Source organism: Perca fluviatilis, chromosome 3, assembly GCF_010015445.1.
Source record: "Perca fluviatilis chromosome 3, GENO_Pfluv_1.0, whole genome shotgun sequence".
Classification (NCBI taxonomy): domain Eukaryota; kingdom Metazoa; phylum Chordata; class Actinopteri; order Perciformes; family Percidae; genus Perca; species Perca fluviatilis.
Genome location: NC_053114.1, coordinates 24,755,716 through 24,781,074, shown reverse-complemented (window position 1 = coordinate 24,781,074; position 25,359 = coordinate 24,755,716). Strand labels below are relative to the sequence as shown.

The window sequence follows — 25,359 nt, the reverse complement described above, 5'->3', positions numbered from 1 at the left end:
TTAGGGGACCCCCCAAGAGTCCTAAGTCATTTTGAACCCTGCCAGTTGTATTTCAATTATTTACATTTGGAAATGTATTCTAGTTAGATTAAATATCCATTAAATATTAATAAAAGATTCATCAAGTGTATCAACACTAAATGCAAGGCCTAAAACAAGGTTTTAAAAAATACTTGTAAACTTAAATACTTTGAATCTCAAACAGCAGTGACAGTAAAAAAAAAAGGTTAAATAAGGAATTATGTACACACTTTACATGATATATATATATGTATATATATATATATATATATATATATATATATATATATATATATATAATATTGATATATATATATGTATATATATATATATATATATATATATATATATATATATATATATATATATATATATATATATATATATATTATATTAGGGGGTGAATGCGGTTCATGAAAAAACACCCGAACCGTTTCGGTTCGCTAGTCTCGGTTCGAGCGTGTGTGTACCGGCACGGTTCGTCAGTACACTGTTAATGTGCACTAACCTCTTACTGCCGTAGTGCCCACTTTCGACACCTATGTTAAAACACTGACTGCGGAAATGACGGCGCGGGATGGGCGTGACAAACGCAACCCATGGCAGCTGATTGGACGATGCGTCACATGGGTCTGGCTGGTCCTAAATTCCAAAGCCAGACTGTCATGGCGGCTCGTTCAGAATACGATCTCATATTGTACTAAAATAGTTCACCAAAACGTGTTTCTGAAAACATTTTAAGCGAGAAATAGGCCATGCAGTTGCTGAATCTGTCTTCATTTCAGATCGACAAAGGTCAGTTTAAAAGAATTTCATCGATTTTGAGAGACACCGAGCCGACCCGTCCTCAAGTGGAGTGGGGTGCCGCTGCAGGTCACGTCACGTCACCTGCAGAAATGTCAAGTGGGAGAGAGGCTGCCCAGAAGCTGTAGGATGCGCCAGCGTCGTTTATAGTCTGGTGTGTGGGAACATTTTGGATTTCACGTTACCTATGATGAAATAAAACAATATAGAACTGCCACTGTGTGCACGTTTTGTGCAACATGCATTCAATATGCTAATTTTAGCTATATGCTGAAGTATATTCTGGAGTGATAAAGAAAAAATAAGAACCGTACTGAACCGAAAACCGTGACCCTAAAACCGTGATACGAACCAAACCGTGGGTTTTGTGAACCGTACCACCCCTAATATATATATATATACTGTAATTTCTGGTGTGGGATGCCAAAATGTTTCATGTAGCAAAGCCATTAAGGACTTACCTCAGTTTACCAATGAAGCTCTCTCCACCTCGAGACAGATCAGTGGGATCGATGGAGATGAGGTAATTTGATGTTTTACTCTTTTTCCTCTTCCTGCCAGCTAACAGGAACACCTGTGACAAGCCAAGCCAGAAACCAAATTAGTAAATCAACTTATTTGGTCGCACACAGCTTCAAACTACAAAACAATCTCTGTTGTGTATATTATTATGTATATTATGTATATATTATGTATATTATATATTATTATCATTATTGACAGATAAGCTACATCAAATGTCTATTAACCTTGTAGAAACTGTGCTACCTATTGCAGAGTTTTCACAATGTCCAGTAATCCAAAAGCATTGGTACATTTTGTAGTTATTGTTTACAGTAACAATGTTTCCGCTGCATGACTCATCTCACCTTCTTGCCGTCCTCTCTCTCCAGGTGAAGGTAGTAGGTGGGATACATTCCTCTGTCCATACCTTTCTTGTCTCTGGTAATTCTGCACTTAACTCTGACCCCCTGGGGTGCAGGTCTCAGAGAAAACTCTTCAAGATCATCTACATCGATGGCAGGTTCATTGACTGGTGGAGTGGGTGCTGAGGCCACCTCCTGTAGGTGAAAACCGCCCACACAGGGCAAAGACCCGTTGTGAGATGGTGGACTGGTGAGTGATGCATTCGAATTAGAAAAGACTAATGAGCCTGAAGAGCAAATCGTCCAATGGGACTGAGAATGAGCACACTGTGTCTAAAATAGGGACCTGGTGTAGAAACCGGAAGATTGATTTGACTTAAGGGAAAGATAAGAGTGGAATGAGGAGCAAAGAGAACACCTGAAATGGAGAACAACATTTCTTATCTGTAACCTCAGTCACGAAGAAAACTCCCGCACACTGTCTAACTTGCAAAAACATATAAAGTTTAATAGTAGGCGATGTTTTGGTACTAGACCATCTTCAGGCAAAGATTTTGCCTGAACTTTGACCTGCTTGTCCCCCTCCGACGCACCTTGTAGATGTGCAAAGTATTTTTCTGTACTTATAATAATAAATTGAATTTATATAGCGCTTTTCATGGACTCAAAGTCGCTTAAATCTGTAACCTCAAACATTAGATCAAGCAGATCCAAAGCTGGGTGACTTCAAGAAGTATGCAAAAAACTGTTTAAAACAAGTATTTTCAAAATACTTACACTTATAGTATGTTTGATTACATAAATTGCACATCAATGCCCACTAGGGCCTTTATGCAGGCCCTCCACCTCAGGTGTGTATATTCCAACCATTTTTTTTCCTTTCAAACTGCTAGAGGCACAGGTGTCTGTATGAAATTATTGGTACACCACCTGCATACAGTATAATCTGCACTGTAACATACACAGCAAAATTACTTTGTGGCGAATAAATAAATTACAGCCCAGAAATAGCTAAAGCTCAAAATAATTCAACATAGTTTGTATAAGGAAAAGAAATGCCAAAGGGCAACAGCATTTTATTTGTATCACATTAAGCCACAATTCTCTATAGCCATGAAGCCTTTATAGAGTTTTAAATAGAGTACAGCAGACAAAAAAAAGTGAATCTACATTTGTTTCTGCATGTCATTCATTTGTAATAGCCACTGGTTCAGGGCAGAATAAAGACGCATCATGCAGAGAGCATAAGTGTGTGCTGTAAAATGAATTTTACCTTGCATGACTTCTTGCTAGTGGCGGAGCCTGGTCTCGTGTTGCTGTTGAGCTGTGAGGAACTGGAGCTAATTTCATCTTCGTCGTCCTCTTCTTCATCAAAATTCATACTGCTGGATATACCTTTACAAACAAAGAAAATACAAATAGTGAATTGACATGAAATTATAATGAAATGCTGCAATAATTGTAGCCTCCAACAGGAACACATCCCTACTTCATCCAATATAACTTCAGGAAAAAAACATCTTCACAGTTTGAGGTTTACATTAAATACAGTAACTTGTGCACCATGTTTGTGAGTGCAACAATGTCACACGTTTCCAATGATTAAACCAGGAGTGGACACCCACTGGGTTTTTTAATAAATCTAGGCTTAGTAGTCACTGTTATCTCTGGTGTTATATCAGGACTGTCTATTATCTGTTGTTGTCATCTACAGTTTGGCCAGTACTTGCAGCATTTCATTGCATAAAGTCTATTGCAATTCAGTATCTGACTTCCATGCATATTGATATCATGGCAAATGTAGGTGTTAAAATATAAAATATGTACTAGTAGTTTAGTGAAACAATAAAGGTGGCTTGCATACAAAAATAGCAGTTCAACAAACACTTAACTTCCCAGACATCTGTGAGTCCAGTCACCCATGTTAAGAAGGTATAATGTTATGTGGGAAGGAACAATCTCTGTTTATCTGGTGTAAAGTTACAAATTACAGCCATGCATAAGGAATATGGTAGTTGCAAGGTTTTTTTTGCCAATTAATTATATAAATCTCAATAAAAGTATGGTATAATAATTACTTGAAAGAGTAAACTATAGTGTCATGACAAGATAGCAACAATTATTTAAACACAGCCAAAATGTCACTATCATTCTTTACATTTAAGCCTAAAACCGAATGATTGACTCTCTCTAGTTTAGCAAAAACAAAACAAACTGTAACTGTCTATGAAATCACTCTTTATGCCATTGTATGGTGTCCAAGTGTAAAGTACATTCTAAGCACTATATAGGGCCCTCAAAGTTCTCATAATAGAATAAATAACATAGAGTCCATAAACACTACTTTTTGCAAAACATCTCACAATGCAATACAATGCATTTGATATACATTTAAATTACAGTTACACAACACTGTACCAATCAGTGAAGGCACAAAAAAGCATGATTTATATGTGTCCAACATCTCTGTTTACTGCCAAGGAATAACAAATGAGTGTACTAGTAACCAATGTTTACAGTAACTTTCAAATCTTTTTAGAAACAAATATGTGTCAGCATCATACGTTATATCATTCACACACTGGGTCTGAAAATGGCATTTCTATTTGCAGTTGCAAGTTCTAAGATGATTCAGTCTGTTTCGCCCTCCTACTAACACACCACAGCATGGACCAGAATGCAGTGGGTGTATATGTGGACTTGTGGTTGTGCTATTCCAGATGCAGTGACAGAACCTTTCTTAAACACAGACAGTATACCTTTCTTGAGCATGGTGACGCGGAGGTCCTGTTTACTCTGTGACTGAGTGCAGCTCATGACGGGCTCTGCTTCGCCCTCCTCTGTGCTGGGGTGACCCACCGTCAGGATCTGGATCTGACCATCATCCTGCAGGGAAGCCAGGCCATCGATCGCTGCTGAGCCACAATCCCACAAGACAGACTCCATCAGAATACAACTAAACTACCGTTCAACAATCATTATCGCATGTTAACATACAGTAAATGAATCCCAGCGAAGCGAAACAAAGCAGTTGTATCCATCATGTATTCAACACTTGCCTGAGTAAATGTGATAACATTTCCCCAACTCTGCTCTGATGTATGTGTGGGTGTTCTGTGCTCTGTTCTTAAGTTTTAAGTAATTGTTTTGCTAACTGTCTTTACTATTAAATTAGCTTCTAATGTGTACGAGAAGAGAACATTATGTCCGTGCTGCCTCAGGCAATCAAGCACAGTTCACTACAGTTTCAAAACAACTGACAAGCTCTTCTCTACTTTCTTCTCTTCATACAGTAGAAGTGCAAAATATACAACAAAGATGATGGGAAGGGGAATACTGCAAATGGACATTCTACAGCACTGTTTTACTGTAAGTGGAGTGTTCAGTTTTTAGGTTGTTTTTTTGGGGGGAAATTCCAGATTTGGTGCAGTGTTGCTGTGTAAATTGAAAAATATTTGTTTTGAGTAGGCCTATAACCCAATCAGTTGGTTTCTAATTTGGTCCCTTGTCCTTTATTTCCTTTCCCTCAAAGGTGCGCATGTGGAAATCCAGTGTCTTATGAAAAAGCATGTTGCATTCCTGTTGGTATGTTTTCATAATTGAAATTTGATGGCATTCGTTACAAAATACAAATTTGGCTGAAGGTGCATGGAGAAATTGTAACTCTTTCTGACATATGTATGACAGATTAGTCAAACAAACAACTTGTGTATTTTATTCCAAGATTTAAATTGCTGGAAGCCTTGCTAAGAAGAGGTGTGTATAGTTTTTTTTTGTCTAATATTATGTTGATAGTAGATAATTAAATCATTTCAGATGTAGATTCATATTATTGGAGCAGCTTGAATTACTCTTTCTGAGCAAAGTCAACAACCTGTACTCATCTATTCTGTAGCCTTGATGCAGCTGATTGCATATTAGCTTGTAAAAATAACTCTCTTGAAACAGTGCACTTGTGCTTGAAAGAATCAGAGAGTGAGACGGAGAAGGAGTGAGACAGACAGGTCCATCAGTAGTGAGTTTGGCGCTACTGGCCTCATTAATCTTTTCCCCCGTGGAATCTCATTCACTTTTTTTTTTTTTTTTTCTGGGACACAGTCATTCCAAAGATGAGCATCTACTGTATTGTGCTAGATCAGATGACAAACCAGTAATATGTAAGAAAATTATGTTTTACAAATATTGTAATGATGCTGTTATAAACCTTAGCTTATTATGGTATGACTTTGTGTATCAGTTCATTATCGTTCTGTAATGATTCTATACATTTTATGACAAATATACAACATTACACTCACACTGCATAGTGTCAGTCTGAACTAATGCACTGTGAATGTTAAAGATCACTGTAGATGTGGGTGGAATACCCCTTTTCAGCACTCAGTTTTTCCTTCCTTGTCCACTTGTTCGGGTCAGCAGGCTGACAAAACTCAGACTGTCATACATCATCATGGACAGTTGAGCTTTGACAAGTATGGCACCACAGCATTGGCTAAGAGGGCAGCTTCGCTGGCTGTTTGTTGCCAGATGTGGCTTGAAAAGTCAGCAGGCAAACCATTGTGTGAGGATTGCAAAGAGTGTTTGTATAGACAGTTGCAGCTGCTGGATAATAAGGATTTTGACTCTTCTCTTTCATACTGCAGCCTGCCTCTAATTACTTAAATCAGTTTTTTAGACGAAGAAGAAGTTAAGACCAAGAACAAATATGCTTAAAAACAATATCCTAATTTTGCTAGCAATACATACAAAAATGCTTTTGGTGTGTTTATACTGTCAAATATCTTCTGTATATTTTGTCTTTTTTGTTGTCTTTCACCTTTTCTTACCACCTACTCTCTCATTCAGTCAGTGTGTCTTTTTTGCAGTGTGCCTGTCTATTCATCTCATTTTTATCTATCCCTTAATAGGCAGGCTGGTAGGCTGACCTTTGTGCTTCCCCTTCCTCTCCTTCTTGTTGCTGCCCGTCTGGGGAGTGGAGCTGGCCGATGCTTTGCCCTTTTTGGCCGAGCGAGGTGGCTGTGTGTCCGCTATCACCTTCACCTCCTCCTGTTCAGCTTCTTGCACTAAACACAGGGATGGTGATGACCAGCAGCATGATGCAGGGTTATCAGAGCAGATGGACAGAGAGGGAGAGAAATGGAAATGAGGGCTTAGCACAGTTTAACGTTACACTGACAGAAAACTAATTTGAAACATTATGTATGAAGATAATAAAAATAAGGTTTTACTATATAACAGTTACTGTAATACATATCAGTGTTGTTCATTAAGTCTCTGGCATGAAATGACAACATTAAATAAAATATAAGTAAATAAATGTTAAGATGTTTAAAAAGGTTCCACTGGTTTTAAGTTATACCTTTATTAACAAATGTTTGTTTACTGAAATGGGAACTGTTGAATTAAGCATCTTTAAATAATCAATTAAAACCTAACAGTATGTGTTGCAGATGTATTATTCTTATAATGATAAAGATTGTAATTGAATTTTTGCTTTGAATACACATGAGAGTAATATTCGGCTGCTATTCAATGCCATGTAAACATCCATGCAGCAGTACAGTTCAGATTCACTCTAAGTATGGTGATTATTATTTTGCCTTCTTTCCATCAGCATATCAGCATAGTGCAGGGGAACATTTTGTCAATACATTTTCTCTTTTCTCAGCGGGAAATGTGACAGTTCATGGCCTTGAGCCCAGAAACTGGCCCTCAGAACTGGGGATTAAAGTGGATGGCTGCTCTGAGGTCTCTGTGTGTAGATAAGACCTCATCAATCCCAGTCTTAACACCATTTCTGCTCTCGAGTGGATAGATTTGCAGCACAGTGTGAGCGGCTGTAATTGATGGTACAGAATGTTGCGTTGGTTCTACATGGGCTCTAAGTTAAAATGGTAATGTTAGCAACTGTTCTTTTTTTTTTATTCATTCAACAACTTGTATAGTTCTATGTTTGGCAAATGGGCTACTTGTAATGTACAGTTATAATTGGGAAAATATACATAATATAAGAAGATAATCTCTTTCAGCCCAAGAATAAATACTTCCTGTAAATAGGACAAATTGATCAAACGAGCAGTCTGAGCTCCTCTTTTTTTTTTTTTTATTTGCTCACAGTGTTTCCTAAACCCTCTGTTTGAGCTTCCAGAATCAACAGAGTCCCAGAGGAGTGCTCACCATGGTAGATGGTGCTGCTGTTGCTGCTGAGGTAGGATTCTACCAGCGGAGCCTGTTCCTCGCTCTGTTTGGTCCGACGAGTGCGAGATCTCCCGTCCACATTAGACTGGACCATCAGAGGCTCCTGCCTCTTCTTCTTCTGCTTCTGTTCAAGGAGCGCTCGCTGTTGTGGAGGTCACGGGTGTACATGCATACAAACATGCCCAGATAGAAAGAAAATTAACAAAAGCACAGTTTCAGCAAATGGAGGACGTTACACCCTCCTACATCATTATCCGAAGAAAGTAATTAGTAAATAAAAATACAATGACACAGAAGTCACTGAAGAAAGCACCAATTACTACAATAAAGAATGTCTTTTTTGTGTGGCCATATTTAACCTGACAGTCACCAAGCATTTAAAGGTTTTTCTACATACATGATACATTTCACACCCCCAAATTGCCTCACTGAGTGATTATGTAACAATTTAGCCACTAATTGTTGATTGATTATATGATCACTTCACTTATGCTGCATTTCCTGCATGCCTACACTGAGGGGGTGCTATCTGCAGTGGAAAACCAAATAGAGAAAATCTCTGGGTACGAAAAGTGAGTCGAGCCGAACCGAACCATGCAGTGGAACTGAGGCATTATAATCAGTAAACCATGTCAATATCTTAAAGAGGCAATGAAGCTTTATTCTACTTGTTCCCGTGAAAAGCACAAGTCCTCAGACATAATACAGTATACAAAATTGCTTTCCATTTTAAACTGAAGTTGTTTGTGATTATCACCTCACAGATTTTCTTGTAAGCTAGTTTCATACTGTAGGCAGAGTGTTTTAAAGCAAGTGGTGATAACACTTAACATCTGTTAAGTCAGGAGAACAATCTGAAGATGTTTAAGGATTAGCTGCCTGAACCACTTTGGCCTGAGGCTGGATATAGTTATTCATTTGGACTTACTGTCAGCTATATGCAAGTCTTCAAACCAGACCTCATCAAATATTGAAGGTTTCTATTAGTGGAGAATTCAGGCTACAGAGCACCGGAGCACCACAGTATCCCCTGTAAAGCTCACATCTGTGCCAAGACAGTGATAACAATAGGCACATTTACACAGCATGGATTTGAGCTATAAGGCTTTGATGTGTTGGTGATGCACAGGTTTGAAATGCACAGTTACAAGCAAGCTTCTCTCCCTTTGACAAATAAGTTACTTATAAACAAAGAAAAGATGTTTTTTTTACATCACACTGTTGTTTCAGTCTTCAAAAATAACAAAAACCAGGTGAGTAAAATGTAAAATTAAGAATTTATATATTTCATACCTGAATAAATCATTAATCCAAAGAATTATCGCCTTTATTGGCTATAATTCCTATGTCACTATTTAGAATGCTTGAGTTAATACTGATTGGCTTTGGGTTTTGTGCATGTTATTGCTAAATTTATACACACCCTCTCATTAGAACTCCCCTCAGAGAGATAACAAGTCCTAGCTGGCCATTTGTGGCCTCATGATGGAGCACCGGAAGTTTGTGTCATGATAAAACAGCCCTGTTATAATTGATTTTGCCTCTGTGTTACTCTATTATCAGAGCTGCTAGGAAGAACAGCAAAGACTTACCTGTCTGTCCAGTTTCTGCTGTCGGAGGTTGGTGCCCTCATCGTCTAAAGTGCTGCAAAGAAAAGAGCAAAAAGAGAGAGTGGTGTTAAAATGCCGAAAAGTACACCTCAGCTGTTAATGATGTTTATAATATAATAAAGACACTCTCCAAACTGCTTAAGTTTATTGACTTGCTACTCTGAAATCGCAGCAGGAGGTTGGACACGTACAGTATCCGACTGTATTTTAGCTGCATTGCCTTTAATATACAGTATTTGGTAATTAAGCTTGTTGTTGACTTCAGGAAAGAATTTATTTCTGCAGCAAGACATTTTGTTTTCACATTGAGACCTAAAGTATCCTCACTGCTGTGATTACTCCTGCACGACTCATTATTCCCTGAAAACCCAAATGAGTATATCAATTGTATAAAAGGTGTTTTTATATTATCTTTGTGCATTCTTGTCTTGAACAAGTGTTTCTGCCACAATGTAGGACTACAGAAGGATTAAAAGTATTAGGGAATATTTTCTAGTCTTATATTTTGGCATGAGTAACAAAAAAGACTTATCTTGTATGTATTGTATTCACTTATCTGGTGCATATTGTTTTATACTTAATGTATCTTATGCATGTAATGAATATAAAATAGCCAGCCACACATAAACCCTCCACTTCACAAAAGAAGCATGATAGACAAAATATACAGGATATTATGGACAAGACACACAGGAGAATGTGTACAGCACAATACAACATAGCTTCAGATACAAAGTCAATTAAAACACACCGTCAGTTGCAGAATAAGTGTAAAAGAGGAAAGGGCTGCAGAGCTAACAACACTGTCATAGCATCTTGGATAAAGGTGTGTATATCCTCTGGGTGGCTCATCAAATAGGCACCGAAGCAGTTTAATGAGAGCATGTGTACTTTGATAGATACAGCCCTTAAAAAAACCTCCCCTGCAGTAACACAGTAAGAGCCAGAAGGGCTCAGTTAGCTTCTTCTCAGTGAATACAACAGCAACAGAATCAAAGGCATCACTTTAACATGATGCCGTAAGTGATGTCATTGTGTCCAGCAAAAAACATAGTATAAAGCTGGCCCAGATCATTAGTGAGAGAAGAGGAACAGTTTGAGGGATCCTTGATTTCCATTGCTGACTTGTAGCAAAGATGTCCTGAGTTTTAGCAGAAAAGGGCTACAGAGAGCCTTCTTCAACCATGTCCCCTTTACTAAACTAACTCCTCCTTTCTTTGAGACACTGCTTTATTTCGTGGAGACCAATAATTTGATTTTAGGATGTTTTTTCCCGCAGTAGTCAGATTATGAAATGTTCAATAGTCCATTAAATGCTCTGTAAGTCAATTTGCACATCCACACAACTTTAAAAAAAATGAAGCTGGGATTTAGCAAAAGTGACAAGAAGGCGTAAAAAAAGAAGAAGCTTCGAGTGACTGTGACTGGAGGTACATGTGCAGATCTGCTCAAGTATGTCAACAGAGATTAAGTTATAACTGCAGCAAACAACATTGTCAATGTTTTTTTTCTTGAATCCATGGTTCACTCTTAGGAAACAATACCAGTAAACATATGGACAGCAGCGTATGTCTCAAGAAAGGCAGAGACAGAGGGTCTAATTAGGGTGGGTGGCATATGCTGCACAGATTGTAAAAGCCCTTTGAGGCACATTTATGATTGTGGGATAACTAAGCAGCAGCTGATCTTCACCTACACACTTTTTTGATAGATGAAAGAGACTTTGTGTGTACGGTATCACCACAAACTAGATAAATGGACATTGTTAGCTACAGTAATCACCCCCTCAGTCCTACTAGTGTAAGTGTCTCTCAGCAGTTTACCCTGTAGTGTTGCAGGGGAATGTGAAAAATGTGGCAGATGCTACTATCCATGTGTACATTGAACTTTTGTATATATCTCTCAAAAGCATTCTTGTGTCTGCAACACATTTAATATATGATTGAATGCAAAGAGAAAGCAAGGACAAAAGGAAATAATGGAGGAAGAGTACCATCACGCCCCAGCAGCACAGCACACAATAGACGGCACAATATCAAGCACACACCTGATCTCAGCATCTGCTTTCCTGAGCAGATTGTTCTAAAACAACTGCGTGATATCTTTCTCTACAACAAAATCAGTATTGACTTCAACATTATTCAATTTGGTGGTGCACTGCACCCTGACATAATGCCCCTGGCCTAAGCAAATAGCTAAAGGTCAGGGTAGCACACAAGCAACGTTGGTACAATGATTGTAAGAAAGTTGGTCACTGATTCCCTCTTCACCACAGAATGCTTTAAGTGACTGTCAAAAAATATATACAGATATATTCAAGAGCTGCTTTCTTTATAGGATAATTTATAAACATGCAAACATTAACATAAAGAGACAAACATTATAGTAACATATTGCCCAGAGATAGAATCAAAATCCAAGTTACAGTATAATAACTACGTACAGAACATGTAATCACATCACATTGTGTAGAATGTAAAGAACATTAGCCACATGTTGTGCCATATGAGAACAGGGCTGCAGCTATTTTTAATATCATGTTTTGTTTGTGGGTTTTTTTGTGGTTTTTTTTACAAGTAATCAATTAACTGTAGTAAATATAGTGGGAGATGGCCATCACAATTTACCAGTATCTAAGTATCGCTTTGCTTTGTCTGACCAACTGTCATAAAACCCAAATTTACATTAAAATGGGGACGCCTGGATAGCTCACCTGGTAGAGTGCATGCCCTTATATAGAGATTTAATCCTTGACGCAGCGGCCACAGGATCAACTCTGACCTGTGGCCCTTTGCTGCATGTCATTCCCCATGTACGGTATCTCCCCTTTCATGACTTTAGCTGTCCTATAAAATAAAGGCCTAAAATGCCCCCCCAAAAAAAATAAACAGCTGAGAGCAAAACTTACATTTGAGAAGCACATTTAAAGTATGGATTACTGAAAGGATAAATCAAATATCAGAATCAACGTTGATTAATATTCTTTCGGTACACTAATCGATTAATAGACCAATTGTTTCTTAAGTTTGAGAAATGTCTGGCAAGGATGGGTAATCAAGGATTACTTGATATTTAGGGAGAGGAAACAATCGTTCCATGCTAGAAACAAAAGAAAAACAGAACTGAGAACAGAATAATGAGGTTATTTCCTGCTTCCTTACTTTTATTAAACGGCTATATTATTTTTCATCAAACACAGTCTAACTTACAAAAAACAAAAACAGGTAGTTAACATTTTTCATTAACATAGCTATTAAAGGGGTGATAGAATGCAAAACTGATTTTACCTTGTCATAGTTGAATAATGACATTTGGCTCTAGTCTCTCTCTTTGTCACGCCCCAACATTTACATAGGCTACACAACTGACCTGAGATCAGATAGTCTGAATCTAGGTCGTGCAGATCTCAGAAATTGTATACATTGTTCATCTGCTATTTTACCATTAAATTCACTTCTGAGACTGTTTTATGCGAGAAATCAACTATGTAGAGGTCAAATATGGGCCGTTTTACGAAAATGTATGTCCGACTGTGTGTCGGAGTTCAGCAGCCGGTACTGCCTGTGTTGCTGCCTTGCCGCCTGGCCTGCCTTCCTTCACAGACCCCGGCCTGCTGTGAGGTACTTGGAGCTCCGTCACGGCTGGCAGCCCACAGCACTCCATACCCGCGCAAAGTCACAGTTTTTTGGGTAAATGGACTACCAAACGCCGCTGCCCTGACAGAGCTCAGCGAGCTTGTTACGCCAGCAATCTCTTACCACAGGTTCCAGTTAATCTTATAATGTGTGTAATTATAATGTGTTGAGTTATTTAAACAAACGATTGGGGAAATAAACGCCTCTTGTCCGCGAGTCTCATTGATAGAGCCTGCAGCTGGATGGAGCTCTATCAATGAGAGCTAGCTAGCCTCCTCTTAGAATTCCTCTGAAATACACAAAAATTCATAAAATTGAAAAGATGTTATATAAGTGGCGTGACGAAATTCTAACTGTAAATATAAAATGTAAATATACTCTAATTACGCCAAAAATGAAGCTAACTAGCCGCGATCTGTACACATAGGATTGAAGGGACAGTCACAGCTAACGAAGCCCCTAATGTTCACAAAAATTCATAAAATTGAAATCGGACACCATTGTTAGCTTTATAAGACCTTGGGGTAGATGTTATATAAGTGGCGTGACGAAATTCAAACTGTAAATATACTCTAATTACGCCGAAAATGAAGCTAACTAGCCACAATCTGTACACATAGGATTGAAGGGACAGTCGCAGCTAACGAAACCCATAATGTATAATAACGAACTAGCCCGACAAACAATGTATAACTTTGCAGTGTCTGAAATATGAGACCTGCTGTCGAGTCTCCCATGTGTTTCTATGTGGTTCGCTCAAACCAATCAGAGCGCAGCTCATATAAATATTCATGAGCATACCATATTTGGAAGAAAAGCTCTTGTTCCAAATAGGGCCATATTCACAGGGTAGTTAAGGGCCTAATAAAATAGCATTCGGGCAATTTTCAGCCCAACCAATGTTACATAACCTATTAGGAGACCTTAAGGAAAAGTGTAAAATACCCTATATAATCATTCTATCACCCCTTTAACTGTAACCTTCCTCTTCCAGTGTTTCCTGATTGAACAGCATTAAACTGGTGTGTTGGTGTGTTTGTTGGTGTGTTGGTGTGGGAGTGTGTTCATCCGTCTGTTTCGGAAGAATCAGTTAAACTCGGCTAATGTAAACAACTACAGATCAGACGCAGTAAAATGACAACAAATCCAATTATGAATGTATTTGTGACAACGTGTCCTCCACAAACAAAGTTATAAATCTGACAGATGCCAGTCTTTCTCAGTAACACTGTTAAGCTTTGTATCCATGCCGGCAACAGCGCTTCATTTCCACATGAGACCTTTGCTTGCATTTGCGCTATTGTACGTTTTTAGTACATTTTCTCTGTGATAAAGCCAAATCAGGTTTGAATCATGTTTGAGCTGCCTGTTGAACTACACAAACTTCACCTACTATAAACATCAGGGGTTGGTGAAGCTCCCAGCTCCCTGCTGCTGTGGTGGATCAAACCCTACCAGAATTTTACTGGGGGCCCCCACTGTGCTGCCTTTACGTCTGCTCTCCAATAAACTGCATCTACTAAAGGTGAATTGATTAATCACTCTCATTAAAAAAAAAAAAAGGATATTTATCCAGCACAAGTGATTGGCTCTTCGCTTTCTGTTTCCAGTCCTCCCTTTTCACCGACTGAGCTCTTAATCACAGCCAACAGAGTCACTGATTGTTCCTTCAGCTCACGTGGTCGGGCATCTTGGAGATCCCTGAGAAACTTCGAGGGTTCCTAATTAGAGGGCAATGAGAGGTTTTCTCCAGAAGAGTTGGAGAGGATAAGCTACAGCAGAAGAGGAGAGGATGAAAGTTGAAGGGGGGGTGGTTGTCTACTGATGTGTGATGAATGAGAAAATGATGTTGTTCTTCTGGCACTCTTAACTATTACTGAAATTGCGTTGTTTTGCAGGAATTTCTTTTACATGCAAATCAAGATTGTGGCAAAGTCTTTCCTTACACTGCTTATTTTAGAGAATATTGTGTTACATATGCAGCTTATATGGCACAGGCAACTAATGCTTTTTCTGCATGTTCTTAATGAATGAACAACTTTCTTATTTTATTTTCTATTACTTTGTGAGTAATCTGTGTACGTTTTAACAGCCATTGTTTTACTCTCAACAATTTCAAACCTTTCATGCATACTGCCTGAAGATGTATAAATAATGTGACATCAAAATGATAAATGGCCATGCAGGTGTAAATTTGGTTGATTTCGCAATGCTGACTAGTAACTGCAGGTCTTATAGTTAAAACATGATTTAAAGAGAATGCATTTCCAATGTTGTATTTGAGATATAACGTTCCATTTTTTACTTTCAATTGGTTGTTTCTCAGCTTGATTAATGCCAACTGCGGCAAATCTGTTTTCATTTCCCTATTCAATCTTACTGGTGCAAAATATATACGGCTAAAAGGTGGTTTGTCAACATGGTTTATGAGCAATTTATACTCTTCTGTCAAGAGCCTGAATGTGACAGTGACTGTGACAGTGGAGAGTCAGTCCTGCAGCTACAGCATGTAAGATCAATGAATATTCAGTCTACCTGCATCTCTGCACTACGACTCTAGTTAGACGACAAAGGCCCACACAGATGCAATGAAAATGTATTTACCTCCCACTCTCTGTCAGACATACAGACAAACAAAGCACTCCATGTCTGCAATCAGAGTAATCAGTGTATGAATAGGCATCAGACAGGAAGATAATGACACAAACAGAGCTGTGGAGGTCAAACAGCTTGTTATTGTGGAGAGTCTCTGGTCACTCTTGCTCTGCAATACCCCGATAGTGAGGTTCACAGGAAGCTTCCTAATCTATTAGAGAACAACACTAAGGTGCAATATGGACAAAAAGATCAAGTTTAAAGAGGGATGGCTCTGTACAAAGTGTAACTAGACTATCATCAGGTCAAGTGAATAGCTAGTGAACGAAAGCTTAAATATTTATCATTAAATAGGCTACCTTATTGGATCTAAATGTGCAAAGCCTTTATCAGTCAAAACTGAGCATCTAATTTAGGCTATATTTTGAAGTCATTGAACAATTTCGTTGTTAGTTATCTGATTTATCTGATTATGTTTGAAGGAAAATATTCTGATTCATTATACTTTTTTTGGCCTCTGTTTTTTCCATGTATGTACTATTTTTTTTAACATTATGACAACCATCTGAATAGCCAACATTTTAGATTCAGATTTTTGTTGTGCTGTTACACAAGCACTATATTTACAGGAAACTATACCTTACATGTCAAGTTCAAGACAGCAGGCTGATGCTGTTAAATTCAGGACTGATTTTGATCTCTTTTTATCAAATTAGCATTATAATGTTAGATAGATGTAAATTGAATCCTCTTCAACATTAAAACATGTTTTTCGATTTGGACACAAAAATAGTGGATTTTTAATTAACTCAGCCAGCCACAAGCGAATTTGGGTTACCGGGGAGGGAAGGATTTGACTCAGTCACTGAGACTCCTCTTCACACTCTTTAAAATAGTTTCATATGCTTTACCGGGTTTAATATGTGTGACCGTCACTGGCTAATGGTTCTGCAGAAGCACTTGGCAACAATGGAGGACAATCCAATATGCACACAAAAGCATGTTTAATTTTCATTAAATTAAATGCATTAAATTTGATTGTGAGAAAAGTAATCTGATGAGCATTGCAACAACTTAAACTGACCTTGTCAGTAAAGTCAATAATAAAGCTAATTATAAAAATGGATACAGATCATCGCATTAAAACGCACTCAGATAAGATTTTCTGAAAAAGTCTTTTGTCAAGAGCTTACAATTTCTGCCGTCCTCCACTGGGTCCTCATGTCAGAGAAGAACAGGAGAACAGAAAGGACTTGCACAAGTCTTCCAGTACTGAAATGCTAATCTGTTGAATTTGCTCCCCACAGAGAAGAACTAAAAAAAAACTGCTGTTTCTTTGTGGAAGTGTGTGTTTGTGGGCTTTTTATCCTTTCATTTTGTCAATTTCTGTGAATGCATGCACAGTATATCTCTAATGAGATGAGAGAGCCACACAGTGAAGCTGTCTCCTTCAAGTCTGGACAGAGGCCCATGCATTTTTCATGGCAGCTTCACTTGATAAGGAAAAACTACTCATTGAGGAACCACCAATCTCTCTGTCCCAGCCCTCTCACTGAAACTCAAATGGCACACTCAAGAGATAATTTTGGACACTTGAGAGTGGTAAATGTCTTGTTTATATTATGTCGTTGTCCACCATTAAAATCAGCATTTAGCGCGTTTTTTTCTAGAAGAAAAGGTGATGGGGTGAGAAGGCCAAAACGTAGAATGACCCAATAAATACTGTTTGTTCTTCCTACTTCTGCATCAGTCATGAATAACAATTTCTGTTTGTTTAATGGCTTCATAAAACGCTTTTGTATTAACCTTGTTAATCTTTTTTTCAGAAGTTTAATTTCATTCTGAAATTCACCGTAACTTATGGCAACCGTGAGCCACTAGCATCAAAGTAAGTAGGGAAACCATGGCAATGGGTATTCAATCAGAGGAACGAGCCAGCAGCATCAGTACTGCTCTTGAAATGATGAAAGCAGATATACAGTAGGTTTTACAGCAAAATACTGAACGCTCATAAATGCTCACACTTATTTACAAAAAATACTTTGCTACAAATGGCAGGATTATATTCCCAGCATCAAGCGATGCATATCAGTTTTTCATACATACATATAAAACACACACATTCACACACAAAGGCAGGAACTTCCTCTGTGAAACAACAAAGTGAAACTATGTACTAATTAAACTCTTTTGAATCTAATAAAACAGCACTATTTGAGTGAATCAAATCATCTGCAGTTTTACACATGAGCAATATAATAGAAACATTTTTCCACTAAACATAGTCATATTAGCAAAAACTGAGTATTATCCATTATAAATCCAGTTTCCATCCGCATTGTTTGCTTTTATTGTGCCAGTACAATGTCACCTGTATCAGTCTACATTGTAAAACCTATATCAGTCTGATCTCCTTGTCAGACACTCACATGACTGAACACCCGCTCAGATACACAGACACGAACACACTGCTTCAAAAGATGAACACTGTGCCCTTTCTCCTGTGTTCTCAGGCATGTGGTACAGTACCTGTAGGGAATCCAGTCGGAGTAGTGCTTGGAGCTCATTCTGTATCAATCACTCTGACCGCTGCTGCCTAACTGCGAGGCTAACGGCCTGCAACAGCACCAGTGCAAGTGGCTACGGGGTCTGAGGACAGCGATCACAGCCAGGGAGCCCACATCGTCCTGTTCATCCTCTGCACACAGTCCTGTATTCCCCCAGCCTGTCTGTGTTTCTTCGTATGTCCTATAGCCGTGGGGCAGCAAATGACTAACAATCCGGACAGACAGCCGCACTCCTCAGTCGTGCACACCGAGCACATGAAATAAGCGTTTTCTTCTCTCCCATGTGTACGCTTCCAGTCAATGCCTCTCCTCTTCTCCCATCCACCTCCTCTGCTCCTGCTCTGTGCTGGCTCTCTTCCCTCGCTCTCACTAGGCTCTATCTAAATCTCCCTCCGTTTCTTGCCCTTTAAATCTCCCCCCCCTCCCTTCCTCTCCGTCCAAATCTCGCTCTGTGCTTCTCTACCCAATCTATCTCTTATTATCTCTCGTAAAGCATCACCTACAGTAGCATCCAGTGCAAAGCCTTAACCAAATTCTTTTTAAGAAAGTCCCCTTTGTCTTTCCTCTTCGATGTTCCTTGTACGCTATTTCTGTACAGTGCCACCCCTCCCTCTCTACTACACTCTCTCTTCCTGACACTCTCCGTTTCTCTCTTGCACACTGTTTGTGTTGCATGAGGCATGTAAAGCAGGGACTCAGATGTGTTTTCTGGACCATAATTTATTTATTCTCCCAGAGTAAGAGGCATTAGCATATGACTGTGCAGACTAGTGTTAACAGCCTTTAATTCAACACTCTCCACAGCCAGACAAAGGCACCCTGTGATAGTGCCACAGCTCTGAACCTCTCTCACACACATCTGCTTCCGCCCTCCGTCTGCCGCCCTTCACTGTCACCACACAAACACACATCACTCACTGTGTTCCCAGGGTTATTCAGGAGTCCATCTATAGACAGTTAAACCCAGCGGCTTCCTTGTGACAAAACAGCTTTACAAGGAGTCGATTCATGTCAACTCCAACAAAAAATATCCTTTAACTGTGATCCAACACGTGTTCTGATTTCAAGAAAGTGATATCAAAAACAACTAATTTTGGGGAAAAATTAAACAGCCTCAAGCTAAATCTTTTATTTGCTGCATTTCATCATCCATGTGTTGCACCAATTACTATTATATATTCACATGGATTTAGGACATTCAATGCACCAAACCATTCTGAAATACGCACATGCATTGAAGGACGTACTCACACACACACACACACACACACACACACACAATGTGTAATGTGTTGATGCTTACAGTACCTTGTTCATTCTCCCAAGGTCAGAACTCATATGTGCTGATCAGACATTGTGCCACTGAAGCTGTAATATAACATTCAGCATTGCATAAAATGTTATTCATGTAAGCAGACTATTCAAACAGTGGAGTCACTATTACAGTAAGGGCTTCCAAGCATCTTGCCTTAATTATTTATTGTATGCCTAAAAAAAAAAAAACCTCACTTCACTGAGTTTAGTGGTAGAGTGCCAAAGTAAACCAGGAGGAAGATTAAACGGCAGTGAAAGCCAACATAGAAATAAATACATTTCTCTTTCATGTATACAGTATATAAAAAAAGATCTGTTTTAAATGAAAGGTTGATGTGTTATAATAACCAAACCAAAGATTACATAATTTTCCTGCATGATAAATAACAATTAATGACTTACATTTAATATCCTTTAAAAGCAGTGCTGTGCCTGTTACTAAATTATAAATTCTGATTACAGACTTACTACACATTTTAAAGGCTCAGAGGTTTTTAATTGATTTTAATCTATAGGTCAATTTTGAATGGCTTTTCACAAATATTGATAACATATGATAATAGCTGAACAATCTTTTCTTCATGTAAACTGGTCAATACACTAGATGGTCCAGCCAATATATATTATATATATTTATTTATTTTATAAAATAAATATGGGAGAACTTGATTTTGATTCTTCTCTAGAACTGACAGCATCAAGGCCTACTGCGACTGCTTTACTAAAAACATAATGAAACATTGATTGCATTCTCCAGTGGTATGACCTTTAAAAAATGTCAAGTCACAAAGGTGTTTCATTTTGACTCGAACATAAACAAACTGTTGACAGAACGGTAAAAAGATTCCAAACAGATCGATCCCTCACAGTGTTTCTTCCACCATGTCACAGACCACCAGGGATGCTTCAATAAAACGGAGGACTAGCGTTAAGAATATAATAGACAATTCTTCGGTAAATAGCGATGTGTTCTGTACTGATAACTTATGTACTAAAGAAGTTTGTAATTCTGCTCTGTAAAATGAATAGTAAAATATTACTGTATTAAATTACTGAGAAGCATGTTGACAACAGTGTGTATTGTACTGAAGTGGGCAGTAAAGTCAGATGTCCCTCCTACATAGCTCTGCTGCTGCAAATTACAGAATTATAATTCCACTACACGAGAAAAACCCTGGTCTTCCCCCATCAAACTGAGACAGACTACAAAAGAAAGATGGTGTAGTGCCTCACATCTCAGGAGACCCATGTTCCTTTTGGGGTTAGGGTTTTTACATAATTTATCCCATAATGCAATTTTTGTGATGAGTATCTAAAGCATAACAATTTGCTGAAGAAAAACAAGCTGCATCATCAATCCTCCTAGTTACAATGATCACCGTATACCGGAGCAGGACATCACAGTAATTAGGGAGACATTTAGTCTAACTGAGGATGGGGCCTTAGAGCAAGGCACTGATTCCCCCTCTGACGCGAAATGTGGGTAAGTGAGAACAGAAATCCATTAAGTATGGCTATTACAAACGGAAGTTTGAATCAGACTGTTAAAGAGCTGCTGTGGTTAATAGTGCTACCCTGCATATCAGCTGATGTGATGAAAAGGTGGAAGTAAATGGAACAAGCCACTCCACTGAGGAACAGGTGTAGGCATAGCACCCTGCTTAGTTTTTAATGCTGAAGGGAGGACTTTGAAGTTTGGCCATGAGGGAGATATAAGTGGGAGGGAGGCTAACTTCATTCATTTTGTGAAGACAAAAGTATATTCTCCTTCCATTAAACAGCAAATGATAAGATCATCTTAACAAATTATACTTTTCCAGTCCAGAATCTGTACAGAGTTTACCCAGAGGCATTTTATTGTTGGTAACAGAGAGCCAGCAGTATTAGTAATTATAATAATTGTCCTGGCACAGAAGGCACACACTGATGTGAAAATGGATCTCTGGCTTGTGTCTGCATGTCTAAGTAAGACTGACTGAAACACTGCTGCAGAGCACACCGCCTTAATAATATAGCAGGCATGCAGGACATGTGCCAACTGATGAGTGACATTTACCTCTGTATTAGTCTGTGGATTTAATATTTGTATATTTTTATCACACACAAATCAACCAAAAGACCATGTTGCTACACAGAAGCCATGGCTCGCAAGCAGGGAGGTCGTTTCCCAATGTGCATAAACAAACTTTGTGTCCATGTTTTTCTGATTTTCCAGCACAGACATATTTCTTGTGTTTAATAGCAGGCACTACATAACTGTGGCTTCATTTCTTTTCAGCTGCTGTTGCCTCGCTTTTGTGATTCCTCCACCTGGGATCGACTGATATGTTCCCACAGGAATGTGATCCGAAATTGTGGAGAAATTAACATCTGAAACCAAGATACAGGTTTACCTGGGGTTGGCATGTTGCTAAATATAGCAGTGTATGTACTGTAACCACTGCAGTAGTGTGATGTCATACCGAGCCGAGAGTAGATTTCTTTTTTTAAACCAGAGCGTTCAGAACAGCGTGTAATCTGAGGTTTTGGCTCACAGGGATTTCTTTTAAATCCGCTACCTTATTTAAAGCTTTGGCCACATTTAGTATGAACATCCGACGTAACATTATCACAGAAAATATAGAAAAGCATAATAGGTCTCCTCCCCTTCTTTTGGCATGATCATGATAGGAACATAGCCTAACACAAACTGATTTTGATTAATGTATATACTGGAAAAACAATCTTATAAATAAGAAAAATATACACTGGAAAGGGAAAGCAAGCTTGTTCCCTTGTATCACTCAGGAAAGTGGACAGAAACTCAAAGTAAACAGTTGATGCAGTTACAAATGCTGTCAAGCCTTTTCAAAACTTCAAAACTGTGATTAGATTGCATATTCAAACTACTTCTCAGAGTCTGAGAAACCGTTTTCAAATCTCAGTCATAATCAAATAACATTTGATTGTTCAATTCATTCTTGAGTGTCAGGCTACCTCACTGCTTAATATTTTTTAGAATAAACTCCCTCTGAATTAACCCCATAAAATACAATATAGGAAAAGCTGATCATACATATGGACTGACTAAAATTCCCACTGTCAGCCAGAAACAATCCCCTGAGGCTCTCTTTGAATCAGCAGCAGTCTGATGTTCCATTCAGCAGATGATATCATCATGGAGACCTCGAACATTTTCCTCATACAAATATTCAAATAAATCCATTTGAGAGTGATGGTGGGTGGCTAAAACCTGGAGACCAGCCTTTGAAGGTTGATGTGAGGCATAAACAGATGCATTTTTATTTCAAGGGAAGTTTTAAATCTCTATAGATTGAGAGAGCAGGAGATTGAGCAAGACAGCGAGAGAGAGAGAGAGAGAGAGAGAGAGAGAGAGAGAGAGAGAGAATAGAGAGACATTATGTCTGTGTGAGTGAAAGGTAAATCTCACAGCTTCAGAGACCGAGAGTGAGAGGCTGTGCGTGAGCTTATGTATGCAAAAGAATGAAAAGTAAATGAGCATATTGGCTTGTGTCCGGTATTGATTGGATCTAATGTGTGCTTTCTATTGATTCCCTCTAATGTGGGCGACGTGGTCTTTTGCTGGTAACGAAAATTGTGGAAAATGTATAATTCAGTTGCATTTCCAGGAACCACTTTCTATTCTTCTATAGTGCATCATGTTTCTGTCTTCAAGACTGTAACACAGCGTGAAACTATGCGAATCAGCAGGTGGGTATGAAACACACACAAACACACACACAAGCACAGACACGCACACGTACGCACGCACGTACGCACGCACACACAGTCCTTGTATCAACAGAAATCCCTGTAACTCATCTCTCTGTGCCCAACAGAGGGCATGCATAAAACATGATTTGGATTAGAAAATGTCACGCTGGATGAAACAGTGTCCCAGTGAGCCAACCAGATGGACTGCTTCAATACACCAAAGTTCCTCTGCATCCTCCTTTCCATAGCTGAGCTGAGCTGTATCTGTGTATGTACACTACAGTATGTACAGTTAGCTACGGCCACCTGTAAAATGCCACGTGATCATTAAAGAAGCAAACAATACACATTTGCGGGGTGGCCTCTGGTTCACCCAGTAAGAGCGTTCACCCCATGTTGGCTGAGTCCTGCAGCGGCGTGGGTTCGAATCCAACCTGCTACCCTTTGCTGCGTGTCATCCCCATCTCTTTCATGCCTATCCACTGTCACTGTCTAAATAAAGGGAAAAGCCCCCCAAAAATAATCTTAACAATACACATTTGCATTTTGGAAATTTTCTGCATGTGTTTTTACCCTCATTCTGAAAAGTTGAATTGAATGGATGTGTACATTATACAGTAGTTTACAGTAATCTGATCTAATCTCTAAAGATAACACTGACATTTAATTCAGAACTAATTTATCTTCCCTTTAACAGTCTTAAAGATATACTCCAGATTGGATGATATTATAGATTCCACTAATATTTCATTACTGTAAACGAGCGACAATGTCTTGAAATCTGTAGCAGCAAAAGCCAAAAACTGCACTGACAAAAAGGTGGTTGTAAGCTGAAGCTCACCAACAGAAATAGAAACACATTTAAAAAAAGGTATTCACTAAACATTACATAAACACTAATAGACGTGAGAACAGCCAGAGATCTGAATCAGTCCCACAGTGTGACAACCTGAGCAAAGACAATATGACTTGAGCTTTGCTAAATTGTTGTTTAAGGCAGGGTTTCCATTTGGAAACCACTTGTTTCCACGGGCAACAGACAAAGATGCACAGCTTAGCATAATAAGAGGCACAAAACCCAATATGGACTCATGAGTCATCTCCCACATTTCCCCTCTGTATATCCAGATGTGTTTACATTTCTAGACGACCAAATTATGCCCTAAACTCACAACGTAATTTTCCAGTTGTTAAAAGGATACTCCCTGGTTTTGTTATAGAATTATAGTTGAATCAAACTTTCCCAAGCTGTGAACTGTGAAATGTAGCTTTTGGTTTTATTAATCTACATTGTTTCTAACATTATTTGGAGTGCATATTGTGTCAAATCATATCTAATACATTATTCATCCAAGAATTTGAGCATTTCCTCTCTCCACATCACTGACAGCTCACAACAGGTAGGACTAAAGCTTGTTATGGCAAGTTAAAGATATTTGATGTTCACATACAGTAATGTATTCATTGTTATATATTTCCCAAGGCAGCTGTCAATTTTAGATCTTGGGTTTTCATGCTATGTTATATTTGTACATGTTTATGTATGTATGTATATGTGTACAGGTTTATAGTATTCTCAAGATTAAATGAAGTACTACTTATGTAAAACTATATTTAAGATTAAGACACAATTTTACACCCTTTGGCTCACTGTGCATATTTAAATATTTATAGTATATTGCAAAACTGTCACAGTCCTTTCTCAATACATTTTCATCACATTGTGTGGGCATTAACAGACCATGAAACGTGAAAAAAAAATAAAAAATCAAGGCATAATTTGTCCTTTCATAGGTTAATGGCCTGTCTTTGGTTTACACAGAGGAACAAACTACATCCCATACAGACTGACGCACACACATTACCTCACACCGTGCTGACAGAAGGGCAGCAGAGAGGCAGAGATGTTAAATGAGAGTGTCATCTTGTCAGGTGCTCTACAGTGTGAGTCCTGCATCTATCTTTGGAGAATTATATGCATGTGACTCACTGTTTCTAAGCTGTTTCTGCTCGTACTTAGCTTCCTCCTTTTTAT

At 38.6% G+C, this 25,359-nt stretch overlaps 1 protein-coding gene across 3 annotated transcripts in view; it reads right to left on the bottom strand.

The window, feature by feature from the left end:
• The window catches only part of tub (TUB bipartite transcription factor), a 49,141-nt gene that overhangs the window by 6,694 nt on the left and 17,088 nt on the right, over window positions 1-25,359 (bottom strand). Inside the window, exons 1-8 of one of the 3 annotated variants that reach the window (XM_039795642.1) lie at window positions 18,259-18,687; window positions 9,482-9,533; window positions 7,869-8,031; window positions 6,617-6,754; window positions 4,451-4,606; window positions 2,965-3,086; window positions 1,695-1,886; window positions 1,287-1,399 (exon numbers count right to left, since the gene is read on the bottom strand). In XM_039795642.1, coding sequence (XP_039651576.1) covers window positions 1,287-1,399; window positions 1,695-1,886; window positions 2,965-3,086; window positions 4,451-4,606; window positions 6,617-6,754; window positions 7,869-8,031; window positions 9,482-9,533; window positions 18,259-18,296 — 974 coding nt within the window. In that variant the 5' untranslated portion in view covers window positions 18,297-18,687. Of the gene's footprint in view, window positions 1-1,286; window positions 1,400-1,694; window positions 1,887-2,964; window positions 3,087-4,450; window positions 4,607-6,616; window positions 6,755-7,868; window positions 8,032-9,481; window positions 9,534-18,258; window positions 18,688-25,359 lie in introns of those variants that run through there. The other 2 variants (XM_039795639.1, XM_039795640.1) reach the window with 2 other exon arrangements.